The 24237-nt window shown below is 37.9% G+C and overlaps 1 protein-coding gene across 7 annotated transcripts in view; it reads left to right on the top strand.

Moving 5' to 3' along the window:
• LOC122820345 (phospholipid-transporting ATPase ABCA1-like) overlaps window positions 1-24237 on the top strand; it is a 192358-nt gene that overhangs the window by 10124 nt on the left and 157997 nt on the right. For 4 of the 7 annotated variants that reach the window (XM_044097692.1, XM_044097696.1, XM_044097691.1 and 1 more), the window contains 6 exons: window positions 6934-7063; window positions 11870-11963; window positions 12340-12481; window positions 12570-12709; window positions 17706-17824; window positions 18605-18802. In XM_044097692.1, the coding sequence (XP_043953627.1) occupies window positions 6998-7063; window positions 11870-11963; window positions 12340-12481; window positions 12570-12709; window positions 17706-17824; window positions 18605-18802 (759 nt within the window). In that variant the 5' untranslated portion in view covers window positions 6934-6997. Of the gene's footprint in view, window positions 1-219; window positions 500-1582; window positions 1601-6933; window positions 7064-11869; window positions 11964-12339; window positions 12482-12569; window positions 12710-13821; window positions 14094-17705; window positions 17825-18604; window positions 18803-24237 lie in introns of those variants that run through there. The other 3 variants (XM_044097693.1, XM_044097695.1, XM_044097697.1) reach the window with 3 other exon arrangements.

Below are 24237 nucleotides of genomic sequence, written 5' to 3'. Positions count from 1 at the left end.
ATCCCATCTGGTCTCTAACCTCTCCGACTAATGCTTTATTTATTAAAAGAAGAGGATTAATTCAGACTAATTAGTTCAGGAACAGCTAAGTCAACAGGTAGGTGACTAAATCCCAAACAAACTGAGACACAAGGCCAATGAAATACAGGTCAGCGCTCCTGTTTGCCCTTCCTCGCTCAGTCAGAGAGTAGAAGCTGATAAACACAGTCTGCTGCGGGACTAAGCTTTAGGGAATTTTCTGTGTAATGTACGACTCTTGTGTTCTACCTGGTTGGAGTATTACCGTGGTTACAGTCACCACTGTGTTCTCTACTGAGGCCATTTGCATATTTTATGACTGTGGGTGAAAGAGGAGAGCGGAAGCAGGAGATAGGCACGGGAGTGAGAAATAAGAGAGAGATAGACTCTTCGGTGAGGCATAAAGGCCTGGCAGGTAGAACCTGCTCCGTTCGTAGAAGCCCTAGGATGTGCTGATGGGTAAAGACCGCACAGCTTGGAGGTAAGTTGTTTCTGACAGTTTGTTTTCTCTAACAGGACACGTGTTCTGCAGCCAGGCCTCCCGTGATGCTGTCTTTGGTCTGGCTGTGGTTGTTTTTTTGTAGCTCGCTCCTGTACTCCTGAGGCGCGCTCAGACTCTGAGCTCAGAGTAGCTGTTTGTGTTTCCTTCCCTCCCTTCTAGACTGGAGCGGGATCAAATGGACTGGCTTGAGAACTGCTTATCACATTTGAAAACGCTTATTAAACTGGTCTGCAGGCTACTGCTGTACAAAAAGAAGAAAAGAAAAAAAAAGAAGGCGAAAACAAGGAAAAGTAAAGTGATGCCTAATGTTCACAAAAATGACCAGAAATGAAAATGTTACTGTTTATTGACTGTTGGATTTTGAATGTGTTCAAAATCACACATTCAAGCTCTCTGTCAAATGTATTTAAAATTTGACAGAGAGCTTGTTTGCTAATCTGGAAGTGCTGTGAGCTTTGACCCCTGTTGAGTTATATATTTCAATGATTTACTGCTTCAAGTGGAAGCTGAGAGGTGTGTATACCTTTGCACCGCACATATACCAAAAGCATGTCTATGATTGACATGCAGTAATGATTCACTAACTGCTAAGATTTATCCCATAATATTTTAGCCATCGCTTTGATTCATTTCTAATGAAGGAGCAATTAGCAGAAAAATGTGATTGACAGCTTTGCTCTGCATGGCACAATTTTCAGATACTCAACATGTTCTCCAGCGAAATAACCTGCAGCAAATGTCCTACAGGGCAATGGCCTGCTGTAATTGTACTGTAACATTATGACAGTATTTTACTGTTCTGGGAAGGACAACTGAACAGTCGTCTTTTCTTTCCGTGAACGCCACTTGCTCACGTAATATAGCAGCCAGCCAGTAATCTAGAATTTAGAACCAAAAAGAAAAACGGTTACATCACTCGTCCACCTCTATTAGGTACCACTTTTGCCTTTAGAACTGCTTTTATTTTGCTGGATGTTGGAACCATTCCTCAAAGATTATTTGTATGGACGACTGCATTGCAAATTTGTTTTTCAGCTGCACATCCATGATTTGATATTCCCATTTCATCACATCCTAAAGGTACATCATTGAATTGAATTCTGGTGACTGTGGAGGCTGTTGGAGCACAGCGAACTCCTTGTCATGTTCAACAAATCTATTTCAGATGACATAAGCTTTTAACAAGATGGATTGTCCTTGATGTAGTAGAAGGTAGCTACACTCTGGTCAGAGGTCAACAAGTTTAGAAACTGACCTGTTATCTTTTTCTGAAGAGTTTTGTTTTCTGTTTATCACCTTGTTTTTTCTTATTATTATTTAGTTTACTTTGACTTAAGGCATTCCATAAATTCTTTTGACTGCGATCGTTATGTTATTATTGTCAATATTTTGGGGGACTAACTTTTGATCTTCTTTGGCTTAAATACATTTTAACAATGCTTTATTGTACATTGTAAATCAAAGAATTTTCATGTGTCGGATTGCCATATATACAGTAGATACATTTGAATCAGCTGTCAAAATATACAGTTTGACTTATTTGACTATATCAAAGGAGTCAAACCATTTGACCTCCAAATATTAGGATGCGTGTTTAAAGGATTATTTTACCATCAGTCAGTCTTGATCTGTGTCAAGTACCTATTCAATAACAGTCGCTTTCTATTCTTTCAACTAAAGGACTAAAAGAAATCCCCATTATGAGTTTTTTTTATTTGTTTTCACATTTAATGTTGGCACTACCTCTTGTTGAGCCACATAACAACAGTGTGCAGCAGCACAATTTTGTCACATTGTTCTCTCAAGCATGGCATAACTCTCAACCCAAATAAGTAATTATGGGTGTGCATCTAAGTCAGTCTATCGAGAAAATGAATAGCCGTGGAAAAGGGCTTTTCTTCATTATGTGTAACACTGTTTGCATTGTGTACATACTTATTTTCTGACAAGGACACTGCTATCCTCAGAATGTGAACTGAAACAGTAAAATCATCTTGGCACTAGAATAATTGTGCTTTGAGAGATATGTGGCAGGTTAGTTGATTTCACAGCATTAAATCTATTGTTCAACATTGCACTGTTCTGCCTTTTTTAGAGGTGTGTGTTACAGTCTGTGGCTATGATCTCTGAATATAAAAGGAGAAAGGAAAGGCTGCTTATATTATCCAGAAACTCTCGTCTTTCTTTGCTGAGAATTCAGTTTGGGGCTCCAAAGGAAAATTAAGTCTCATCTTGGGGTCAGTAAACTCCCTCTTACTGACAGCTTGGTGGAGGCATGAGACGTGCCTGAAGGGAGAACAGGGGGGCTGATAGCTAAAGGTGCAGCGCTGCAGTAAAAAGGCAATGCAACGATACAAAGGAGGTTTTCACAGCTGCCACAGGCGGGTGATTATGCTGCAGAAACTCAGAGGTTGGAGTGGCCCACAGCGCTGTAGAGCTGAAGGACGTGGCTGCTGATGGGTCACCAGAGGAAAATCATATCTTGCAGCATTCCTTTTTTGTAGAGAAACAGGAAAATCCAGTCATGCTTGATGTCTGTTGATATGTTGAGGTAATAAATTTGCACTAGAATAATGGGAGAAGGAAAAATATAATTTTCTATGAACTCATGTTTTTGATCTGAACTAACACAATCTAGTAGAGCCAGATGGTACTGCAGCAGGACTGCAGTAACTCTTCCTTTAAGACCAGAGAGTTTGGTTGTTGTTGAGACTGTTGTAAAACTGTTAACGTGGGAGAGTAACATCTGTCATCCAACTGGAAACTGAATGTACCTTTGATTCTCACATGCTTTACAGATTTTTTTAAATGAATAACATTAAGTTTGGGAATAAAAAGTTATGTATTTTCTAAAAACGGAAATTACTTGACTTTTATTTTTAAATCAACCTCTTTGGTAGAGAGTATTTTGAAACCACCTTTTGGTTTTGGCATTTTTATTTTACCTATATCAAGGTATGTTCCTGTACCAGAGAAACACAACCCATAGAAAAGTACGACTTCAAATGAGAACCACTATAAATTTTAACAATATTTGAAAAATAAGTGTTAACATGATATTTTGCTTTATTTCTCCTGCTTTGCAAAACTAACGTATATTGACACCTACGTGGGATGGTATAGGAGCCCAAATACAATCTTCTTACCTGTCGGTAGACATGTTTACCTTTTTGGACACTGCTTTTACTGTCTAGAATTGTTGTATTATTGTGAAAATTGCACTGATCATAAGAGAGAGGTGGAGGCAGACGAGAAAAAAAAGACAGATTGAGCAAAGAAGCACAGGGCCCATTATGCTCTTCAGAGGGCCATGGCGACCCATCTTCTAAGTGATGTTTGCTGTCATTCTTTGCTGTGCTCTGCTCTCACGCTCTATGACAAATATCTGTTTTTCCTTTCGATTATCCTGGAGGCTGAAATAATGTACTTCAGTCTTTGGTTCCCAAGTGTCAGGCATGCATCACCACTTATACTTCCCCCCATAGTTTGCTTTCTTTTTATATAAGAACGGTTTTTCTGCTTTCATTTCAGCTTGGCTTTCTCTGGAACTGATACAGTAATAAGCTGATACAAGTGCCAAATGGCAACTGTCTCTTCAAACTTAATTTGAAAAGAGAAAGTCATAGATTACAATCAAGTTCTGGAAAACAGCTCAACATGTAGATTTCTTGTTTTCCCATCACAATCATAGCCCTTTTCAACTAGGAGGAAGTCCTTGAATTGAGCTTTTTCCTACGACTCTCACCCACATCACAAAATTGGGGGAAAATATTTTTTTTTCCTTCAGATGTAAGCACGTCTGACATACACTTTTTTTTTTTTGATGCGCAGCTTCAGTAAATTCCCAGAGATGTTGTGTACCCTTCACGGTTGACGTGATTTCTGAGTGGAGGTGGTACTGAGCTGTTCCCATCTTGTCCGTTGCATGTTTCAAAAGATGAGCCTCAAACTCTGCGGTAGAATGCTGCACTTAATTATACAAGAGGTTGAAGGAGTTGAGTTTTCATGCATGTACGAAGCCTCGGTTTAATGACCCACCCTTTTCGTTTTTGTGTTGTTTTTTATCTTTATTTTTTTGTCCTTGTAGAGTTCCATAACCATCTCCTTCAGAAGACAAAGAAATATCAGGGACAGAGGGGTTATGAACACATAATAAACACTACAAATAAAGCCACTCTGATGGAGGGGAATTGGATTTTGCAGCCTCTGGTGACTGTTAAAATATGAGTTTTGAACAAGAGCAGTAGAGAAATAATTCAGTTCAACCGGCATCGATTAATTTAGCACTAGCCAGTTCTCGGGCTATAAAGTCCAAAGTCCTTGCCACATTCCCGTTACCTTGGAAGGGGGAAATTGGAGCTAGGTTTGACATCACGCTCCATGTAACAGTACTCAAGTTAGGAAGTCGGAAATTCAACATTTCAATCCCCATAAACATTGTTTACAGCACCTTTTATAAACATCCAGCTTTATTTTTCACATATAAACCACTTTAATTTGTTCATCATAGAGCTACACGTGCAACATGTAACATTGATTTTAGACACACTCCTACATATGTTGTATGAAATAAACATATTTCCGCCGACAGCTTACTACTGTTTGTGTGAGAACCAGCCATATTGTAAAGTCTGAGTTGCTCCCACTTTATCAGTGGGAAATCAGACTTGGTAGAGTATTCCAGTGAATTTTTCCTTCCCAGTCAGGGAAAATTCACTGGAATGCTCTACCAAGTCTGGGAAGTCAGAGCTTCCTGGTTCTGTCTACAACTGGACCGTAGCATTAGTACTGCCCCTGGTTCATATTAATCAAATGATGGTTATCAGGCTTCTGCAGAACACTGACATGCTGAGGAGACACATCTCAATGTGGCAGAACACCAGTCATTGAGAACTGGATCTGGACACTATTGCTGCAAATGCTAATTTATTGAATGGGATACAACGTATGGAGTACAGTGCTTTGCCACAGTCTTAAATCATTCCTTATTTTTTATGGTTTGCTTCCTCTGTACTGGGTTTATTCTTAGGTCTGAGGATTTTTTTTTCTTGTTTTCACATCATTATTGTACTGTAAAACTCTTACTTATAAATTATTCAGCCACAAAAAGTTTCCACGAGAGATGAATATGATGTGTTGGCAAAGAACTCGACAAAGAATCAATTTGTTGCAAATTGGATCTTAGGCTACCAGCAGACTGTTGCAAAAAGTACAATTTGTTCCCTTATTTTGTATTTTATTTTTACTTCTTTTATTGTAGAATCTATGAAAAACAACAAAATGGTATACGAAAATCAAATTGTCAAAGTATGGTTTACTAGTGTCATTAGCACTAATCTCTGGTGGATGTTCTTATTGGAGGTTGTATACTAGTTTGGGTCTGTTATTGGAAGGTCCTGATGTGATTAGTGTTTGTTGTTTTTTTGTTTTTTTTTTCCTTTCTCCCCTCCAGGGGGTCTTTTGTGGGCTCTAGTGTCCCTTATTTGAAAGTAGGCTGACAGGAAAGGGGGAAGGAGAGGGGAGAAGACATGCAGAAATGCGATGGCCGGGTCGCACTATCCCCTACGTCACCACAACACGCCCGTGATCAGTGGTTTTGATCAGGATTCCATGCCTGTCTTAGTTCTTAATGTTTCTATCAAAGTACATAATTACATTATCGTAACTTTGCACGAAAGTTGCAGAATTGACTTCATCATACACATGTTGGGTTTAAGTTTAGTTTCCCTTAGAGTTCAAGAAGGAGGGCTCTAATAATCCACTGAAAATAGCAAAGGAGCCAAATTCCTGTTTTAATAACCTGTACCTTATTTCATACTAGTGGCAAGAAACTCACTTGTGGATCTTTAATAAAGGTCATTCTTGATGTAGCCACATAAAATGGCACAGCAGACATATTTGTTTATTAGCTGTGTAATCAGGGTTGAGTAGCCTGTAAAATATGCAATAAATATTTTACACCAGTCTTTTGTTACTATGAAAAGTGATGAAGCTGTTCAAACCTTTTTATCTTACTTTTATTGTTCTCTATAGTCTTTTAAACTGAATAATTGACAGTTAGGAAGTCAGAAGTCTCTGAGACGAAGACTATGCCATATGTTGAAAGAAGAAACTTCTTCTTTCAACATATGAACAGAGATTTCTTTTAGCCCTAATATGTGTGTCATATCATCTTTCAATTCCATGGTGTTTGTTAAAAAAACGTCTTGTGCTGTGGAGGCAAACTGTGTAATCTCCACATGCTGAGACGTTGGCTGTCCTGAGATTTGCTGAGCGTAGGTGATAATAATTCTTCGAACAGGTGCTGCACCAGAAGCCCCAAGGCTTGGGGAAGTGAGTGATTAGAGGCATTCCCTCAAGATGTATTGCTTCGCTGTATTAAAACCAAACTCTGCCTTTTTTATTCCCTCCAGGGTTTATTAAGTGGGCCAGTTGCCATCGCGACACATTGGCAAGATATTGCCAGGAAAAGCCATAATGGGTCTCCTGACGCAGTTCTCTCTGCTCCTGTGGAAGAACTTCACTCTCCGGAAGAGACAAAAGGTACACTCATGCTCACCAGTCTTTTTCTTTTTTCCTGCAAATCAAAGTGTATCTGCCAGAATTGGTCAGCAATAGGGGGAAAATGAGGATGTGGTCCCAGACTTGTGTTATCAAGGACAGCTAAGTTATTCATGGAGAGGAACGGTAATAGGCAGGGATTTACAACAAAAATCGTCTCCTATAGAAGTAAGCTGCCTTTAACTCCCTCTCTGGAGAACGAGAACAATCTTATCTTAATGCCAGCCAATTCAGAGTGTCACCTTCAATTTTTGATGATCTATCTCTTCTACCCGTTATGTCACACTGCCTGTATTTTACTTCTAACAAAGCCAGTCTTAGGCCCGGTGGAAATGGATAGGGACTTTAAAAGGCTTTGTTTGAAGGGCAGAAAGTCTTTCTTCTCAGAGATGAGACTTACTACCTAAAAGGGGAGGTTATAAAAATATCAACAAAAGAATGAATAGTTTTTAATTATCATTTTTTCAACAAAACATATTTTCTGATGTTTTCTTTGATGGCAGTCCTTTCATATAAACCATAACAGCTATAATAACATCAATAATTTGTGGCACTTCTGTAGGGTATAAATGGCTTTCATTCTTCATTAGTCAGATGACAGCTATACTGATTTTCAGTGCTTTAGCTTAAGTGTTAGCACTTTAAGAAGTCACAACATGACAACTTAAAGGTTTGAGCATTTCAGGTAATTTCACTTCATTTGCTTTAAATGCTTTAACTAGGACTCCATCTGCCAAGCAGCATTTCTAATGCCGTTAGAGGTTTCTGTGTTCAAAGGCATCCCGAAAAGATCCACACTGACAATTTCTGACAGAAAAATATCCATGTTTCTTAAATGGTTATTATTATTTTATTAAGGGGACATATCACTTTCCGCACTCTAAAATAAGTAGATTTTCTAATTCTTGTGTATTCTGTATCTAGAATATTAGTCTCTGAGGTAGCTATGTTGAGAGAGACAGAGACGTGTGAGTGAAGCTCATACTTAATTAACCATCCAGTTCATTTCTGAAAAAAAAAAAATGAAAAAAGAAACACTATTTTTATCAGAAAAAAAAAAATTCTTGCCAGTTTTACAACCTTGCCAAAACTGGCAAGATTGCTCCCTCAACCTCATCACTTACATTGGGTTGAGGGCGCATCCTTGCACAGATGTGGCCTCTGCACAGCAAAACTGTGTTAACTCTGACAGTTCTTAAAATTTTGGTTCACTTAATTTCTAATTTTGGGCTTGCTTAATCTGCAAATTTGGATTTCTTAAAATCTTTAATCATTTAAGTATGTCTTACACTCTTCACTTATGCATCTCACAAAGGCATATTATAGACAGCCAGCATATTTTGCTTTGTGATAAGCTAACTTCTTAGCTATAGATGGAAATTGAAGTAATTCATATCTAACATTCGAAACAATAAACTATTTGTACAGTATTTGGAAACTACATCATATACTATATATATATAGATCATTTATAGCAAATAAATTTGGCAGTCAAAGTGGAACCAGAATCTCTTCTTTGTTTATGCAAACTGATCCTCAGCATTGAAGTCTTTTCAGAAATTAACCAAGCCGTGGAGTGTTGCATAAGTATGAAAATTAGGAGGAGGGTTGGAAAGCCCAGCACCAGTGAAAAACCCCGCCTGTTTTCAAAATTACTCAGAGACATTTTTATATTAGTGATAACTAGAAAGTCTTGATTTTTTTAAGGAAAAATTGATGCCCCTACAATGAACAAACACTGGGTTATTCTCTTAGCGAGTTTTGGGTGATGTACAATCTGGACACATCTACAGACCATCGCAGGGCAACATAGACATTTACAGAACAAACAAACATGCATGCACACACAATTTAGAGAGATCAATTAACCTAACAGTCATCTTTTTGACTGCAGGGTGAAGCTGGAGTACCTGGAGAGAACCCACACATGCACAGTTAGAGCTTGTAAGCTGCATGTAGAAAGACTGCAGGCTGGGATTTGAACACAGGCTCTACTTACTGAAAGATGGTAGTCTGCCAACTGCCGTTGTGCATCTCCAGAAGTATGCACTTAAGATGTACATTTACTTTTAAGCATGATTTTTTTAGCTTCTTAACTGTCATAAGAACACTGGTGTCCTCATGGATCCATTAACTTACTTGTAAGTGTTTTGAGGATGACAGTTAAGGGGTTTTAAATAAAACAGTGGGACAGATGGTTAAAAAAGTACTCCTTTGCCAATTCTTACATCTCCACCGCCACCAGATCACATTTGATAAGTCAATAATACACACTACATCAGCCTTTGATTTCAGCCGACACATCTCATTTTGTTAACACTTACCCAAGTAACCTTTAAAGTACCCAAATAGGTAATTGAGGAATCTAGTGAGACTTATTTGATTTCTGGGCTGGTATTACTCTTACCGAGCGCTGCAGAGTGTTTGATATATTCCGTGCAGTGATGACAGGACTCACAGCCACAAGCTTGTTTTGTCAGGAGGCTCGAGCACAGCAGTGTTTCTGTTGTCTGAGTTCAATAAAATGTAAAAAGTGAAGAAGGTAAGTAAGTTGTGAAAACATACGTTTAAAGAAATGCTGAAGGCAGAGTTGTAGTTTTACATTTTTGCAGCCTGTGTAAATCTATCAGCCTTGCAGAGAAACATGTGGGTACTAAAAAAAATTGGGAAGGGTAAAGGTGGGGTGTGGGATGCAATGATACATAAGCAGACAGTGGTGGCTTTATGCTTCAGACTGGGGGATATTTAGCCAACGTCAACATGAAATATTATTATTAGGGAAAACCAGTGGGAGTTAGCAAGGACAATGGTGCTTGTGGAGGGCTTGTGGAGGTTAATGACCAATTATATGAATGCCTCACCAAGCATTTTAGGATTTTATAACAGGCATGAAACTGATTTTTATGGTCCAGTATTCAGCATAATTTCTTAGGAAGAGATTATCTATTCACAAAGACTCTGGTGTCCAATGGCAAAATGCCTGGGGAGCCAGACACTGAGAAAGTCTCAGGGATCTGCGTTCACTGTCCATTCTTCCTCTGTTCAGAATACATTAGGATAATGCCTGCCCTCGCCAGAGTTGCAGTAACACTTAGACTAGATGAAATCAGAAACTTGAAACAAAGTTTTAAGAAGTTGTCTTCGTAGCTCTATAAACAAACCTATACAATTCCTGTCTTGTAATTTAGCTAATGCTCAGAATTCAGATATATATATATTTTTTTCCAGGTCAGCCTATATTTGGTTCACCTGTCAGGACTAAAACAGTTGTCAATGCTTATTATTTCCATTAATGTCATCAGATGCAATCATCTGAGTGGTCTAACCAGGTCACTTCACCTGAGATGATGTGTATGTTGGCAGAATAGGACAGCTGAGGTTAGATCTAAGAGAATGATTATACAGGACAGTGGGAGTGGTGTGTTGTGATGTTGTAAAGGATGCAAAATACCAGTTAAAGATGGGCCTGTGCATCATTATGTTTCAGTTGATCAAATTTGCATGCTATTGTGGCTTATATAATCTGTTTATATAGAAAAGTCTGAATAATAATATATTGTGTTTGTGTTAGTATGTTGTTGTACATAATTCTGAAATGTATATTGAATTACATTATCATTGTCTGATAAAACAATTTCATATTTATATAAAAAAGTCTAAATTGATCACATCTTTTGTTTCAACAAAATGCCAGCGATGTCTCCTTCTTCATCTAAAATTATATATATATATATATATATATATATATATATATATATATATATATATATGTATTCATTCATTAAATCCAATATATAGCATTTTCTTTGTCTCTTTGTCACTGGGTATTTGTCCTGTCTCCTTGTTCCACTTGAAACAGCTAATCAATTAGTACAATAAGTGCGTTTGGTCCTCAGGGACAAATACGACAAAGCCAAGCCTTGAGGTTAACCTATGTGCTTTGTTGGTTTGTCTTTTTACACTTTTCCCTGGTGTTGAAATAAAAAGCCTGACACGCCACTCGGGACTCTGCCTGGAAGGTGGCAAGAAGTGGTTGTATTAACTCAAAGAAGTGGTTGACACTCTTTTTTTTTTTTTTTTTTTTACCAGGAGAGGATTGAGTGTGGCAAGGAGATGATAAGGAGTGTGTGATAGCTTCAGTTTAGGGAGTTACTGGCAGAAATGGCTCTCTCAATCTTGTGCTTGGAGTAATATTGGAGTAAACCAAGGAATGCTGATGTAGGGTGATGAACTGAGCTGAAACTTCAACATTTTGTTGTAAATATGTATAGCAGCAATATCTATTACACAATATAACATTGTGAAAAGGTCAAAAGGTGATATTATTTTCTGTTTTTGCTTTTGCTGTATCTTGAGTGTCCATAAAAAAGAAAAAGATAAATAAATTAAATGCCATGACTGTCTTGAGCATTTCTGTCTAACAGACTGAAGAAAAATGTTCTCTGTGCACAATATACCAAAAATAGATCTTCTATGACAGATCTGTTTCTTTGTTTGCTAGTTACGATATTTACTTTAACAGGTTGCCATGTTTTTTCTTTAGCTTTAGTTCAACAGGTAAATTACCAGATTTTCCAAAAAAACCCCAAAAACATTAGGTTTTCACTTACAGTGTGACTTTTGACCTTTCTAAAAGAGTCTATGCACACTGAGAATTTTTATCTTTTGCTTTGTGGAGATTCAGTGTTGACTGATGAGAACACAATGCAAATTACTTCAGCTAACATGACTTTTAAAGATGCATTTTTTAAGCAAAGCATTTCAATGAAACAAATGTCTGTGTTGCAGGTGCGGCTGGTTGTGGAGCTGCTCTGGCCTCTGTTTCTCTTCTTCATACTAGTGGGGGTGAGGGCTACCAATAAGCCAATTCACAAAGGCCAATGTAAGTACAATAGGTTTATCCTGCATATAAAATAGTCAGGCATTTTTGTTCATTTGAACATTTTGTTCTCTAATGAGTGAGATTTTAATTGAAACTACTTTTTGCTGAGGGAGACATGTCATAAATACATAAATATAAACCCTTACTTACAGCTCAAACTACTAGTCCAAAATAAATTGGATAAATATAGTTGTAGCTCACACTAGTAATTCACATAGTGAAGGCACACGCTGACAACATCTGGATAGTATGACCAGAGTTGATCAAACATTTTAAAATCAGGAGATCTCATTTAATCGCTAATTGTCACCCTTCAGTAAGGCATGGTCAAAGAACATGTGTTCATCTCTTTTTTTATATATTTTTTTCTATTCAGGCCACTACCCAAACAAAGCCATGCCATCTGCTGGCGTTCTGCCCTGGCTTCAAGGAATTATATGCAACATCGACAATCCATGTTTGGACCACCCAACGCCAGGGGAGACACCAGGCCAAGTGAATAACTTCAACAACTCCATGTATGCTTTAGAATTGCATTCTTTACAGTATTAGTGTGCCTTTTTAATTCAACAATTTGAGATCCTCTTTGTCTTTTCAATTTACTAGAATTGCTGGGATGTTGATTGAGCTGCAGTCTGTGCTGGCAGACAGGTCGGCTCTCAGTAAGATGCAGTTGCTGGTAGATGATGTTGACCAGTGGACTTCAGTGCTGTCTAAAGCGGAACCTGGAAAAGGGAATCGGACTGGTAAGCACTGGCGACTGGCCAACTTAGGGCGCAAGAGTGTTGCCCCACCACTGACCACTCGCCACATTAGCTCGAATAAGGTATAAAATAATAACCAATAAAATAAAATATTTGGAAATATATGTTTGTATAATTGTAGTTGTGACAGATAAATATTTTATAGTTTATGATGAGTAAAATTGTTTCGTTCATCCATGTTCTCCAATTGCTTATGTATTTCTGCCCCAAAATATATATATATATATATATATATATATATATCTCTTGCCCATTTCCGCTTCGTTGTCCGCCTCGTTGTTCCAGTAGCCCATTTATCGTCAAGGTGCTCTGGTTCCCCAGCACCTGACGCAGACCTTGTTTGGCCGGGCGACGTCTGAGCCGGCATGTTTCCTTGCTTCTTTGTGTCTCTCATGTTATGAGGTAGGCTGTAGCTCGAAGGATCTTGCCTAAGGACCCAGACAGGATAGCGCCCTTTTTTCCGGTTTCGACCTGGATTCGAACCCGGGTCGACCGGGTGAAAAACCGCTGACTTATCTATTGAGCTATCCTGCCAGCTATATGCAGAATATGGACTGGAACCCCCAAGATCAAAGTGGGAAACACCCCCGAAGGTAGTGGAGAATGACCGAGCTAAGATCCTGTGGGACTTCCAGATCCAGACAGACAAAATGGTGAGGGCGAACCAACCAGACATAGTCGTGGTGGATAAACAACAGAGGAAAGCCGTTGTGGTGGATGTGGCAATACCAAGTGACTGCAACATCAGGAAAAAGGAGCATGAGAAACTAGAGAAATACCAGGGCCTAAGGGAGGAACTGGAGAGGGCCTGGAAGGTGAAGACCACAGTGGTGCCTGTGGTCATCGGGACCTCGGGCAGTCACCCCAAACTGGAACATTGGCTACAACAGATCCCAGGAACAACATCAGACATCTCAGTCCAGAAATGTGCAGTCCTAGGCACAGCCAAGATACTGCGCAGAACCCTCAAGCTCCCAGGCCTCTGGTAGAGGACCCGAGCTAAGAGGAAGAAGAATCACCACCCGCGGTGGGTGAGAAGGGAATTTTTTTATATATAAAATAAAGTCTGATTGGCAGTCGAGTCGCGGAAATTGAGACATGGCCAGAAATGCGAAAAGAAGCAATTGAAAATACTAATAATAATCCAATTAAGTCGTTTAAAACAATACCGTTAGAGAAAATAACTCATCAGGAGAAGCTAGAGGTGAAAGAGCTCGGACCTGATCAGCCGAACATCACAAGTCTCGGCTAACTGCATGTAGCAAAGCTAATGCTTTATTCTGCTTCCCCTGCCTCCTTTCTGTAACATCGATAGAGGTTACAGGTTATAGACCCAGCATGGATCAACACAGTTACGACTGACGAGGTGAGATAGAAGTTACATGTGTAGTGTAGGTCTTTAAAATGTTTTAAGCGTAGAAGAGACCCTATATAATATAAAAGTTCATATTTGAATTTGCATGTTGCTATTAAATTTATTGCCTCAGTGCATTGGGATTTAAGAAGAATCTTTTCAAAACCGTCACTGACTTAAACCACAATTTACTTCCCTCAAAGATAGAAGGGCTAAAATAGAACACCACATGGCATCGTAATGTTACGTTTGTTGTTTTTATTCATGTAAATACACTTGTGTGATGCCTTGGAGGAGAGCAGGTCCTGTAGGTGAGGTCAAATTTGGTGTACTCATAATCACGCCACAGTGGCACAATAGAAAAAAAAAATTATTAAAGAAAGCCAAAATAGCCCTGTCATGGCTTTTATTAAACTACACTCAATCAAGGAAAGTATCCCTTCATGTGGATGACAAGTTGTAGGATTTGTTAGTCCTCTTTATCCCTTAAAAACAATGGTGTGTGATTATTTATGATGCAATTTGCTATGCAGACTGACAGATCGTTTGTCTTGATAAGCTGCTGTTTTGCATTAGGCTCATTTAGTCTGATGATATTCAGATTTTCATACTGCACCTAATTTGCAAAAAGCCAATAGAGGTAGGGAGGAAGGGAGGGCTGTGCTGCTCAACAAGCGGCCTGTGAGCCATTTGCATTTTGGGGTCGCCGGTTTGCAATATACAAGATTAAATCCATCAAAGATCTAAGCTTGGACATAATTAATGGCACTTGCCGTCTGAGGCGAGAGCACGAAAGATCAGTAAGAAGGAAAGGGAATGAAGTGCTATCAAAAAGGCTAAAATGGCAAAGGTGATTGTGTTGTCTTCTCTTTTTTGTTTTGTTTTGACCATGGGCTGATTAAGAAGACCCAGGTGGTCATTTGTGTTAAGGATGTTCTGTTTCCTGGCCATCTAAACCTCTTGCAGGCATGAAGAGCATAATAATTGTCATCAGTAGAATTCAGAAGGTGAAGGCTGCGTTTCCAGTGATGTAATTAATTCTAGTCATTCCCACAATACATCTGTCAGAACTGGACCTTTCCCACCCTATCCAGATAATTGACTGTGGTACCCATATTACAATTACAAAAACTGTAATTGAATTATTTTATGTGGTCCCTTCATCATCAGCTGCTGCACAATTTGGACACCCAGGAAGCAGAAAATGTGCACAAAAAAGAAAATAGCACAGGGTGTAGGCATGCAGGAGTGAGAACCCGTGCTGTGCTGCATCATTGTTTCTTTCAGTGATGAAGTGTAACAATAAGGCGATTTTTGGAAACTACCTTGACTTTTTGGCAGAACACTCTGGTAAATGCGTAGCATAAAATTGTCTTCTTGTTCACTCTCATCCAGCTGAGGTGTTCATCCCTCTTGCAAGGGATTTAACTGTAATGAAGAAAGCTTTTTTTTTTTTTCTTAAGAAAAGAAAACAGAATAGAATTTGTTTTTCTTTGGACATTTATTCTGGACCAGTATCCTGTTGAAAGACCCCATGATGATCTCTTTTTGAGTTTTTACTGGCCAACAGATTTCAATTTAATTTGTCTCTACTGTTGAGGCTTCCTGTGGACGAAATCATGCTAACAACATCACTGATCCTTGCTCTGCTTCACTACGTGCATGAAGTGATTTTCCACATAATCTTTAATTGTGTGACATCATAATAACTTGGAATATGCATTGCAGAAAGCTAAAACTTATCTTTCCTGAACATGTTTGCATTTAAATCCTCAGTAGAGCTTATGTAAACATAGAACAGAAAGTAGTTGAGCACTTTTCAGAAACAACCTGCATGTGAATAGTGGCCAATGGGTTTTTAAAAACACTTGGTGACCAGAAGACCATGCAATGAATACACTCAATTTAGAAGTTGTTTTTCTTCATATGTTCCCTCTGTCAGGAATCAGCCCTTTCATTGAAAGGCAATTAATTAACCATTTTAAAATATAAAAAATGATTTTGTTTTTGGTATTTCTCCCTCAGCTTTAAGAGCTGCACACTGCATGTTTCAAAAATAATTTCAAATTTTGTAGTATTTATTTACCATTGCATTTAAGATAACATCATCGGTATGTAGAGTTGAGATAGTGGGTATTCATTGTGACATTTCATGAGCCTACAGATTAGTTCATTTTTGCACAAAGAGGACGCGATCAAAATTCGCAAGGATAAGTAAAGAGTTGTATGTAGGCCTGTTGCAATTCATACAATAAATTAAAACTATCTACGTCATTTTTATTATCGGCTTTATTGTCTCTTCCAGCCTTTTTGTCGTTCTGTTGATGACACTGAATGAAAAAAGGCTCAATTCTGCTGCTCTCCACTGACCCTCCCTTCCTCATTTCCTTAGTGTAATGTCCAGCGAACACTACACAATTTTAGAATTGTCAGCCGATTGTCGGCCCATTTTCAAAACCTGAGACCACACATTAGCCGACAGAAATCCTAGCTATAACAGTTCGATCAGGTTTGATCGTGCCGTGTGGTGTCCAACAATGGGCACAAAATAATGGCTACAAGTCCAGTTAACTAATTTTAAAACCAGGCATTAATCAATGCTTTACTACAATCTACCTGCAATGTATGTGGCTAGAGTCAGTCCTGACTGAATGAAAATCATTATAACCTATTTATGTCACTTTAACGAAGAACAGCTGAAAAGTTACCGGGTTCATCAACTGCTAGCAATTTCGCTCCAACTCCTCCCCTCGTCATTTCTCTATTCTTTGCACGAAATGTTTTATAAACATTAATGTTGTTTCCACATATCATCTCCAATGTCTGCTGGACTTCGGGTTGCGCTGTGTCAGCTGTTTGGGATTCCTCTCTGTAATTTCCCCTCAGAAATCAGGAAGGATAATCCACGCTTTCTGATTGGCTACCTGTCACATTCAACAGGCTGCCTTGCTCTGATTTAGATCAGAGCGGCCACAATGATCTACCGTAACACACCACATAATCTTAGAACGATCAACATAAGGGGAAAATGTGAACTAAGGTGTAGTGTGAACTTTTGCATCAGGTATTCGGATGTGCCCATCTTCTCTATTTAAATCTAATGATTACTGAAGGGCAATATGGTATACAGACTTCATAATCTGTACTCTTTTGGTTGAATGCAGTATTTATTTACACTTTTGTGTTTTTATTCAAGTACATTTTCATTACTGGAGACTGAGAATCCCTTTTATTTTTGTTTTTGGTTGTTTTGTTTATTTTATCAGTTTCAGTCTTCAGTGTTCTTTTTAAAATAAAACGTATCTATTTTTGGCAGGAAATCGCATGCATTATTATGTCATTTCCATTAAATCAGTGTACAAAGGTCTTCAAACAATATTATCGTCTATCGCAATAGTTTGTGAGACAATTAATCGCCCAGCAAAATTTGCTATCATGACAGGCCTAGTTGTATGTATGCTTGTGACCAAGACTCTAAAACTAGTTTTTGTTTAAGACAAAAACATCAAATATGCTTTTTCTTTTTTTTCTCCAGGTCAGGCGCATTCCTGTACTGCATGTATAACTATGTCTATACAAAGTGTACCCATAAAACACTGTTTCTCCATATTTCTTCTTAATTAGTGATCCTAAGAAGTATCCTACAAGACAATGAAACATTCAGCGCCCATCTGACAGAGGGTTTGTCAGTTCCACCAGATGTAGTTCAAAGCCTCATGGATGCGAAGATTCACCTTAGTTCAGTAAGTAGTCCTTTGTCAAGAAAACAGTAAAATAATGTTCCCTGGGGTACCCATTCCTTTCATGGTGAGTGTGACCAAAGCAAATTAAAAACTATTATACTTTTTCAAACAGTAAAATGTGGCAAAAAAAAAAACATTTCACAGTCTGTCCTGCCTCTGTTTTGACATTCAAAGTCGTCTCTGTACTAATTTAACAAAGGGCAGCTTCAATTTGGTAAATGGAAACAAGTTTATCCAAATGTCTCTTCCCTAATTTTTAAATGTGCATTAAATGTTATGAGATCAACTGGAAATTATAATAATAATAATAATAATAATAATAATAATAATAATAATAATAATAATAATAATAATAATAATAAAATCAATGAACAATGATTAAAACATTGCAGACTGTTTGATGGCCAGAGAGCCTGGACATGTGAAAACTAGCAATATTGTATAAAATGGGTGAGAGGAAATTCTGAGCAGCCAGTCCATGTGTAAGTTAAGAGCATAGAAACTTCGTATCAGGGTTGTAATAAAAAATATTTTTTTCTTGCATATTGTTTTTATCCATTCATAATAATAAGAAAATGTATTTCTTTTTAAAATTACCTAGAAAGCTACAAAGACTTGCTCTGATACATTTCAGTATGTATTTTTGCTACAGTGTTACCACTAAATGGTGAAAATAAACTCCTCCTCTTACCCAAAAGGTTATGGATAGATGCACCATTCCCTCGTGTGTCAACTTTTTGCCAATGATGTTGTTGTGTTTTTTTGTGTGTTTTTTTTCAGACGACGGGCATCCCAAGGCTTGACAATGTGAGGAGCATCTTGTGTGAGGGGACAGATCTGGATGACTATGTCCAATTTAGCAGCCAAGCTGAGAGGGAGGCTTTTCAAAATGTCAGCTGCTCCCTCAGTCAACAGCAACTGATTAAAACTCAGCAAGTCCTTCTACAAAACATGGATGTGAGGAAAGTGCTTCCAGAGGTAAGTCTCTTCCTCGCCAACTTCTACTGAACCAACATATTTCAAAACTTGTCTAACAAACTTTGCTTAGCAAGTTTAGAATACTTCAGAAAAATTAAAAGGAATCTTGAATGATAATAACATTCGGCAAGGGCTTCACACTGATTGGATGTAATAAAACTGGTCATCTTAAAGAAAAAAAAAAATCCTACTTCGACCTCTGCAACGCTGTCCGTTTGGATTAATCAAGGCTGTATTAAAATTAAGAATTTAACGAGAACTGAACTTTTCACAGCGTTCCAAGATGATTTAAGGAGAGGCAATTTTAATAGCTCTAATATGTTTTAAGCCTCCTTTTTATAAGACTTTTATAAGACTTTTTTTAATGGAATTGGAATTAAAAGTTAACTCAGTATTTACTGGAGATGCACAAATTGTGGATTTGCTTTAAGAATTATAATTTAGCAATATATAAGAACAGCATTTAAGGCCTGTCGCAAACCAGTCAGCTAAAACTCCATAAACCACATAAGATGAAAGTTGCAGGAATCATCATTGATGAGAAAAGATTTACTTAAATACTGTTGTTGTAGCGCAACACTAGGTTGTCTAATTATTAAAGCAACTATAAAGTGTTTTTACACAATCATATTTAACAATAAAATGCTCATCTACATTGACTGTTTTCAAGGGGTTATACTCCATCATTCCAATCACTGGTTATACCTCCATACTACTTTTGACAAACGGCTAACCTCTAGTCAGTTTTAAGTTTAAAATTCTTTAAGTTGTAAAACTTAAATCATAGCTATCCATATTTTACATGCGGGGCTGAGCCATAGAAGTTATGTTCAATCATTGTTTCTTTATGAACAATGATCATAAAGATCATTGTTCATGTTTCTGCTTGAATCTGTTGACTTATTTTGCACCAGCAAAGACCAAAACTGAATTAGTTTATGTTGATGGCTCATCGCTTAAAAAGATTAGAGCTAAAGTTTGTATGACAAAAAGTGCTCTAAAAAAGTTAAATGTTTGTAGATTTTGACCATCATTTGATAAATTGGTTAAAAGTCTGTCATCATCATTTTTACCAGAGCGCTGACATCTTATTTGCATTTGGTTGATTGTCTCCTCGTGTTTTGGTCAGATAAACAGTAAAATTGGCTTTCTTTTACATCTTCCCAATTTTGCTGTCAGAAAGCAGGACAGAAATTGTGACTGAACAGTATGTAGCCCATTAAAGATATTTTTCATAGCACCTGCTTTACAAGCACCGGTTGGTGCTTGAATTGGATAAACTAATTATATTTAGACGCATCAACAGACAAAAACCTCAAATTAAAGGCATCTGTGCTGTTACATTCGCTGTACTTACACATATTGTGGTCAGAGACAACAGAATTGACTAAAATGTAATTTCCTAATTTACTAATTTAGTTTGTTCTTCTGGTCTCTGTTTGCAAGCTCATTTACAGTGTTTCGCAAAATTATTCATACTCTAACATAATTAGATAATGCAAGGTTACAAGCTAAAAGTTTGTATTTTAGGTTTTTAAAAGAGACCACAAGTACATGACTTTAAAGTGGACAGAAAATGGCACCGGCTGAGTCATATTCACAACCAAGACATTTGGTTGGCCTAAAGGAAGCTCTGGAAAGCCGTTAAGTGACTCAGGAAGGGAAAAGATGTTGAGTGGTTTGAAGGGGGAACTGTGGTCGTGAACTAAGAATATTGTCTCAGGGAATTGAAGAAGTAGCTCCTCTATCAGGTCAGCGTGTGTTCTGTGGAGAAGGAGAAGACTTATCAAAATGCGATTTCATCACTATTGCAGAGGTGCCAAGGTGGTTAAAAAGCTCCCCAGTTAGCCAGTTGGCACAGAGGAGTAAGATTTGGCTTAAGACGCTAAAGCCTCTGTATACTGTAGGGCTGTCATGGTTGACGTGTCTTTTTAGTGTCACGTGGAGAACTGGGACATCATTAGGGTGACATCCTGGGCTGATAATCCCAATTTTTAAGCAGCAGGACTAAAGTGTATGTTGGAGAGGAAGATCTTACTGACGATTTAACTTTGGACTAAAGAGGAGTCCAAGGTTTTTGTCCCGGCCGTGAAAAACAGTGGACAAGGTTTATACCATTGCGGAACTGCTGAGCAGACACATTCAAAGGTTTTGTGCTTAACAATTTCTTTTTGAAATGGATAAGATAAAAACTTTATTGTCCATAAAAATGGAAATTTGGTTTACATAATGTGTCAGATGCCTCCCATAAGAACAACAATTATAACACATCATAAACATTTCCACATAATGCATAACAGAAAGCTAAAATGTGATCTGCACTGGTGAGTTCATGTATTCCTCCTCAGGTTTAGGGGTTTGGTAGAATATGGCACAAAAGAGTTTTTTTACTTGTTCGTTCTGCACCAAGGCATCATGAACCGCTTCCTGGATGGCAAAAGGTCAAACTCACTGCTCAACGCATGAGCACATTCTCATCACATTCTGTTCAACGCCAAGTGTAATGTACCATAAACAGATTAACTATGTTAGATGACACACATCTTGGACATCAGTAATTAATTTAGAACCCATTTTCATATTTATCAATGTATCAGTCGTTGAATTTTCCACTGTTGGAATAGGGAGTCTTTTGTAAAAAGAAAATATTAAATTGAATCATTTTTATTCCATTTCAGTTATGTGCCACATTGTGTTTCTCACTTACATAAAACTCTCGTAAAATACATTGAACTTTGTTGTGATTTTAAGGGCATTTTGTCGAGTGCAGCGTTGATAATGAAACTTCTCTGAATCATAGTCTGTCTGATTAATGTAAAAAAATCTCTGAATATAAAATGTGAAGAATTGTCACTGAATACTCTAAGCTAAGCATTGCAAGCCAAATCCTATCCGTACCATAACACTGTAAGTAGTGGTGTTATAGGTGTTGATGTATAAATGTTTTTTTCACCTGTGAACCTATTCAATATATGCAGTTACATAATAACTACTCATTTAAGCAAATGTTTTCCTAATTTACTTTAAAAATCTGCCTCCGGTTCCTTTGGGGATAATGAAAGCCTGCACTTTTCTTTGACTTTATCTTTGAGCGAAAATATATGGGACAGAAAATCCAATAAATAAGTGATAAGGCAGGAAGTTCGTAGGAGAGAGCTTTTTGAACAATTTAAGCCCACAGGCGTTTTCAGACATAGAAAAAAGGGAGGCCCAGACAAGATATGGTGGAAAAGCTCTTCAGCGCCTCAAGCAGATAGATGGAAAAGAACATCAGTGCCTTCACACTTAAAGCTTGACATTGCTGAGTGATTGTGATAACAACAACGGCACAAAGAAATAGACAAAGGAAGGAGTCAGAGTCTGTAAACTGATCTTGATGTAGTTTTTACACCTTTGTATGTGGAGGAAGTATAAATACGTTGTTCTCAACTATCACAACACCCTGTCGTATAGACATTATTTAAGATATTACATGAGATTGTGATGAGTTGCAGTTCTGTTCAAATCCCTTGAACTCTTCCACATTTTGTTAAGTTGCAAAAACAAACATTAGTGCATTTTGTTGAGATTTTATGTGATACATAAACAAAGTGGACAGATTGGGAGGCAGATGCCCATCTTTCAGTACTACAATGGGGAAAAATGTTAGTGTCTGTAAGTCCAAACTTGGCAGAGCCATACTCTAAATCAGAGTTTCATAATCTTGGTCCTTAGGGCCCACTGTCCTGCATGCTTTAGTTGTGTTCCAGCTGCTGCACACCTGGCTTAAATGAATGGGCGATTAACAGGCTTCTGCAGCAGCTGACCGCATGCTAACGAGGTAATGCAATCATTTGAATCAGTTTTGCTGGAGTGGGGAAACATCTAAAACATGCAGTACAGCGGGCCCTGAGGACCAGAGTTGGGGACAGACACTTGACAGATTTAAGTTAACACAAAATTCGAAAACCGTCTAACATTTTCCATCCACTTAACAATTATGATAGACCAGCTTTGGGTTGGTCTATCATACAAAACGTTGATCAAACACAGTGAAGTTTGTGGTTGTATTGTAACGAAACCTGGTAAAATCTCAGGGGATATTTTTCCGAGGCACCGTTTATCATCCTAATTCTTGCACTAAAACAAAAGCTTGTGAACAGTGAAGTTTACAACCAGAAAGCAATTCTGATTTGTGATGGTACTGACTTAATGTACCTCTTAATTGGACTCCTCGTCCACTGATCATTACCAGGTGATTTAGCGCTGTCTTCTTCAAAATTAGGAGACTCCAGTGAATTCCATTTTAATTTCCTTCTCTCATTAACAATGAAAGTAAATACCCCCTCAATTTAAAAAAATAATGCAAGCTTTTATTTGAACAGTGTGTACAAAGTAGTTAATTTATTTTTTCCCTTAAAAATGGTTTCTCATAAATCTCCTTTGTGTATTATCCAGACATGACATCTACTCTCAACTTTCTTGATCGTTGTTCTTCATGCATCCCTATGCTTTGGGAGTTGAACCACCAAAGACGAAGCAAATACTCTTAATAAAGGCTACCGCTGACACTTGATGCATGAATCTGATGGTGGTTAAAAGGGCGTGCCATTTATTTCCCCTGATCGCATTCATATTGTGGGCTTTCAGAATGTCACAGGAACGCTAAGTAGTTCTGATGCCAATCTAATACAATTGTGTTTGAACAACACTGAGACAAAGGTTATAATTACATCAATTTATGAGTGAACATGAACTAGCCTTCATGTTGACTGGCATAACCTTAAAATCGTGTTATTATTGCTGAGGATTGATCTTGTGATGAAAACTTTGCTACAGATCTTTAACATTGAGTAATGAAGATTTGTCTCCTAATTTAGAGGTAGTTGTCAAATTTTAGGTTTTTAAACTTTTAATAATTGGTTGCCGTTCTTGCCCACATGGACCATACCTCTTTTTCTCCACCTGAGCATGTGCGCTTTCCCATTTTCAACAATAATTGACAGATTGTTAGTCATTTTTAATATGTGCTGATATTTATAGCCGCTATTTATTCCTGTTTGTGTTTCTGGAGGAGTAGGGATGGAGGTTGGTCTTGCGGTATTTGTTTGGAGACAGTGATCGTGATGCAGTTCAGGATTAGGGGGTGTCTAACTGAAGCAGAGACGGCGGTTTTTAGCGTGTCCAAAGGATACGGAAACGCATCAAATATATATTTATAATATCTGTTATCAGCCATAACAGCAATATTAATATCTGATGACAATATCTGCCCATGTTTTCAAATCAGTGCGTCTGTAGGTAGTAACCCACCTAGACATTTAGATGCAATCTTATTACCCCCTGTGCACTTTGACATTTAATTTAAAGTAACAAAGTGACTGAACAAAATAATTCTTCTCTGAAATAAAAGAAGCTACTTTTATACAATCCAATTTGAAATGCTTCCAAATGTT

Source organism: Gambusia affinis, linkage group LG18 (assembly GCF_019740435.1).
Source record: "Gambusia affinis linkage group LG18, SWU_Gaff_1.0, whole genome shotgun sequence".
Lineage (NCBI taxonomy): Eukaryota > Metazoa > Chordata > Actinopteri > Cyprinodontiformes > Poeciliidae > Gambusia > Gambusia affinis.
Note: the sequence above shows the minus strand (reverse complement) of the source record. Positions and strands in the feature narration are given on the sequence as shown.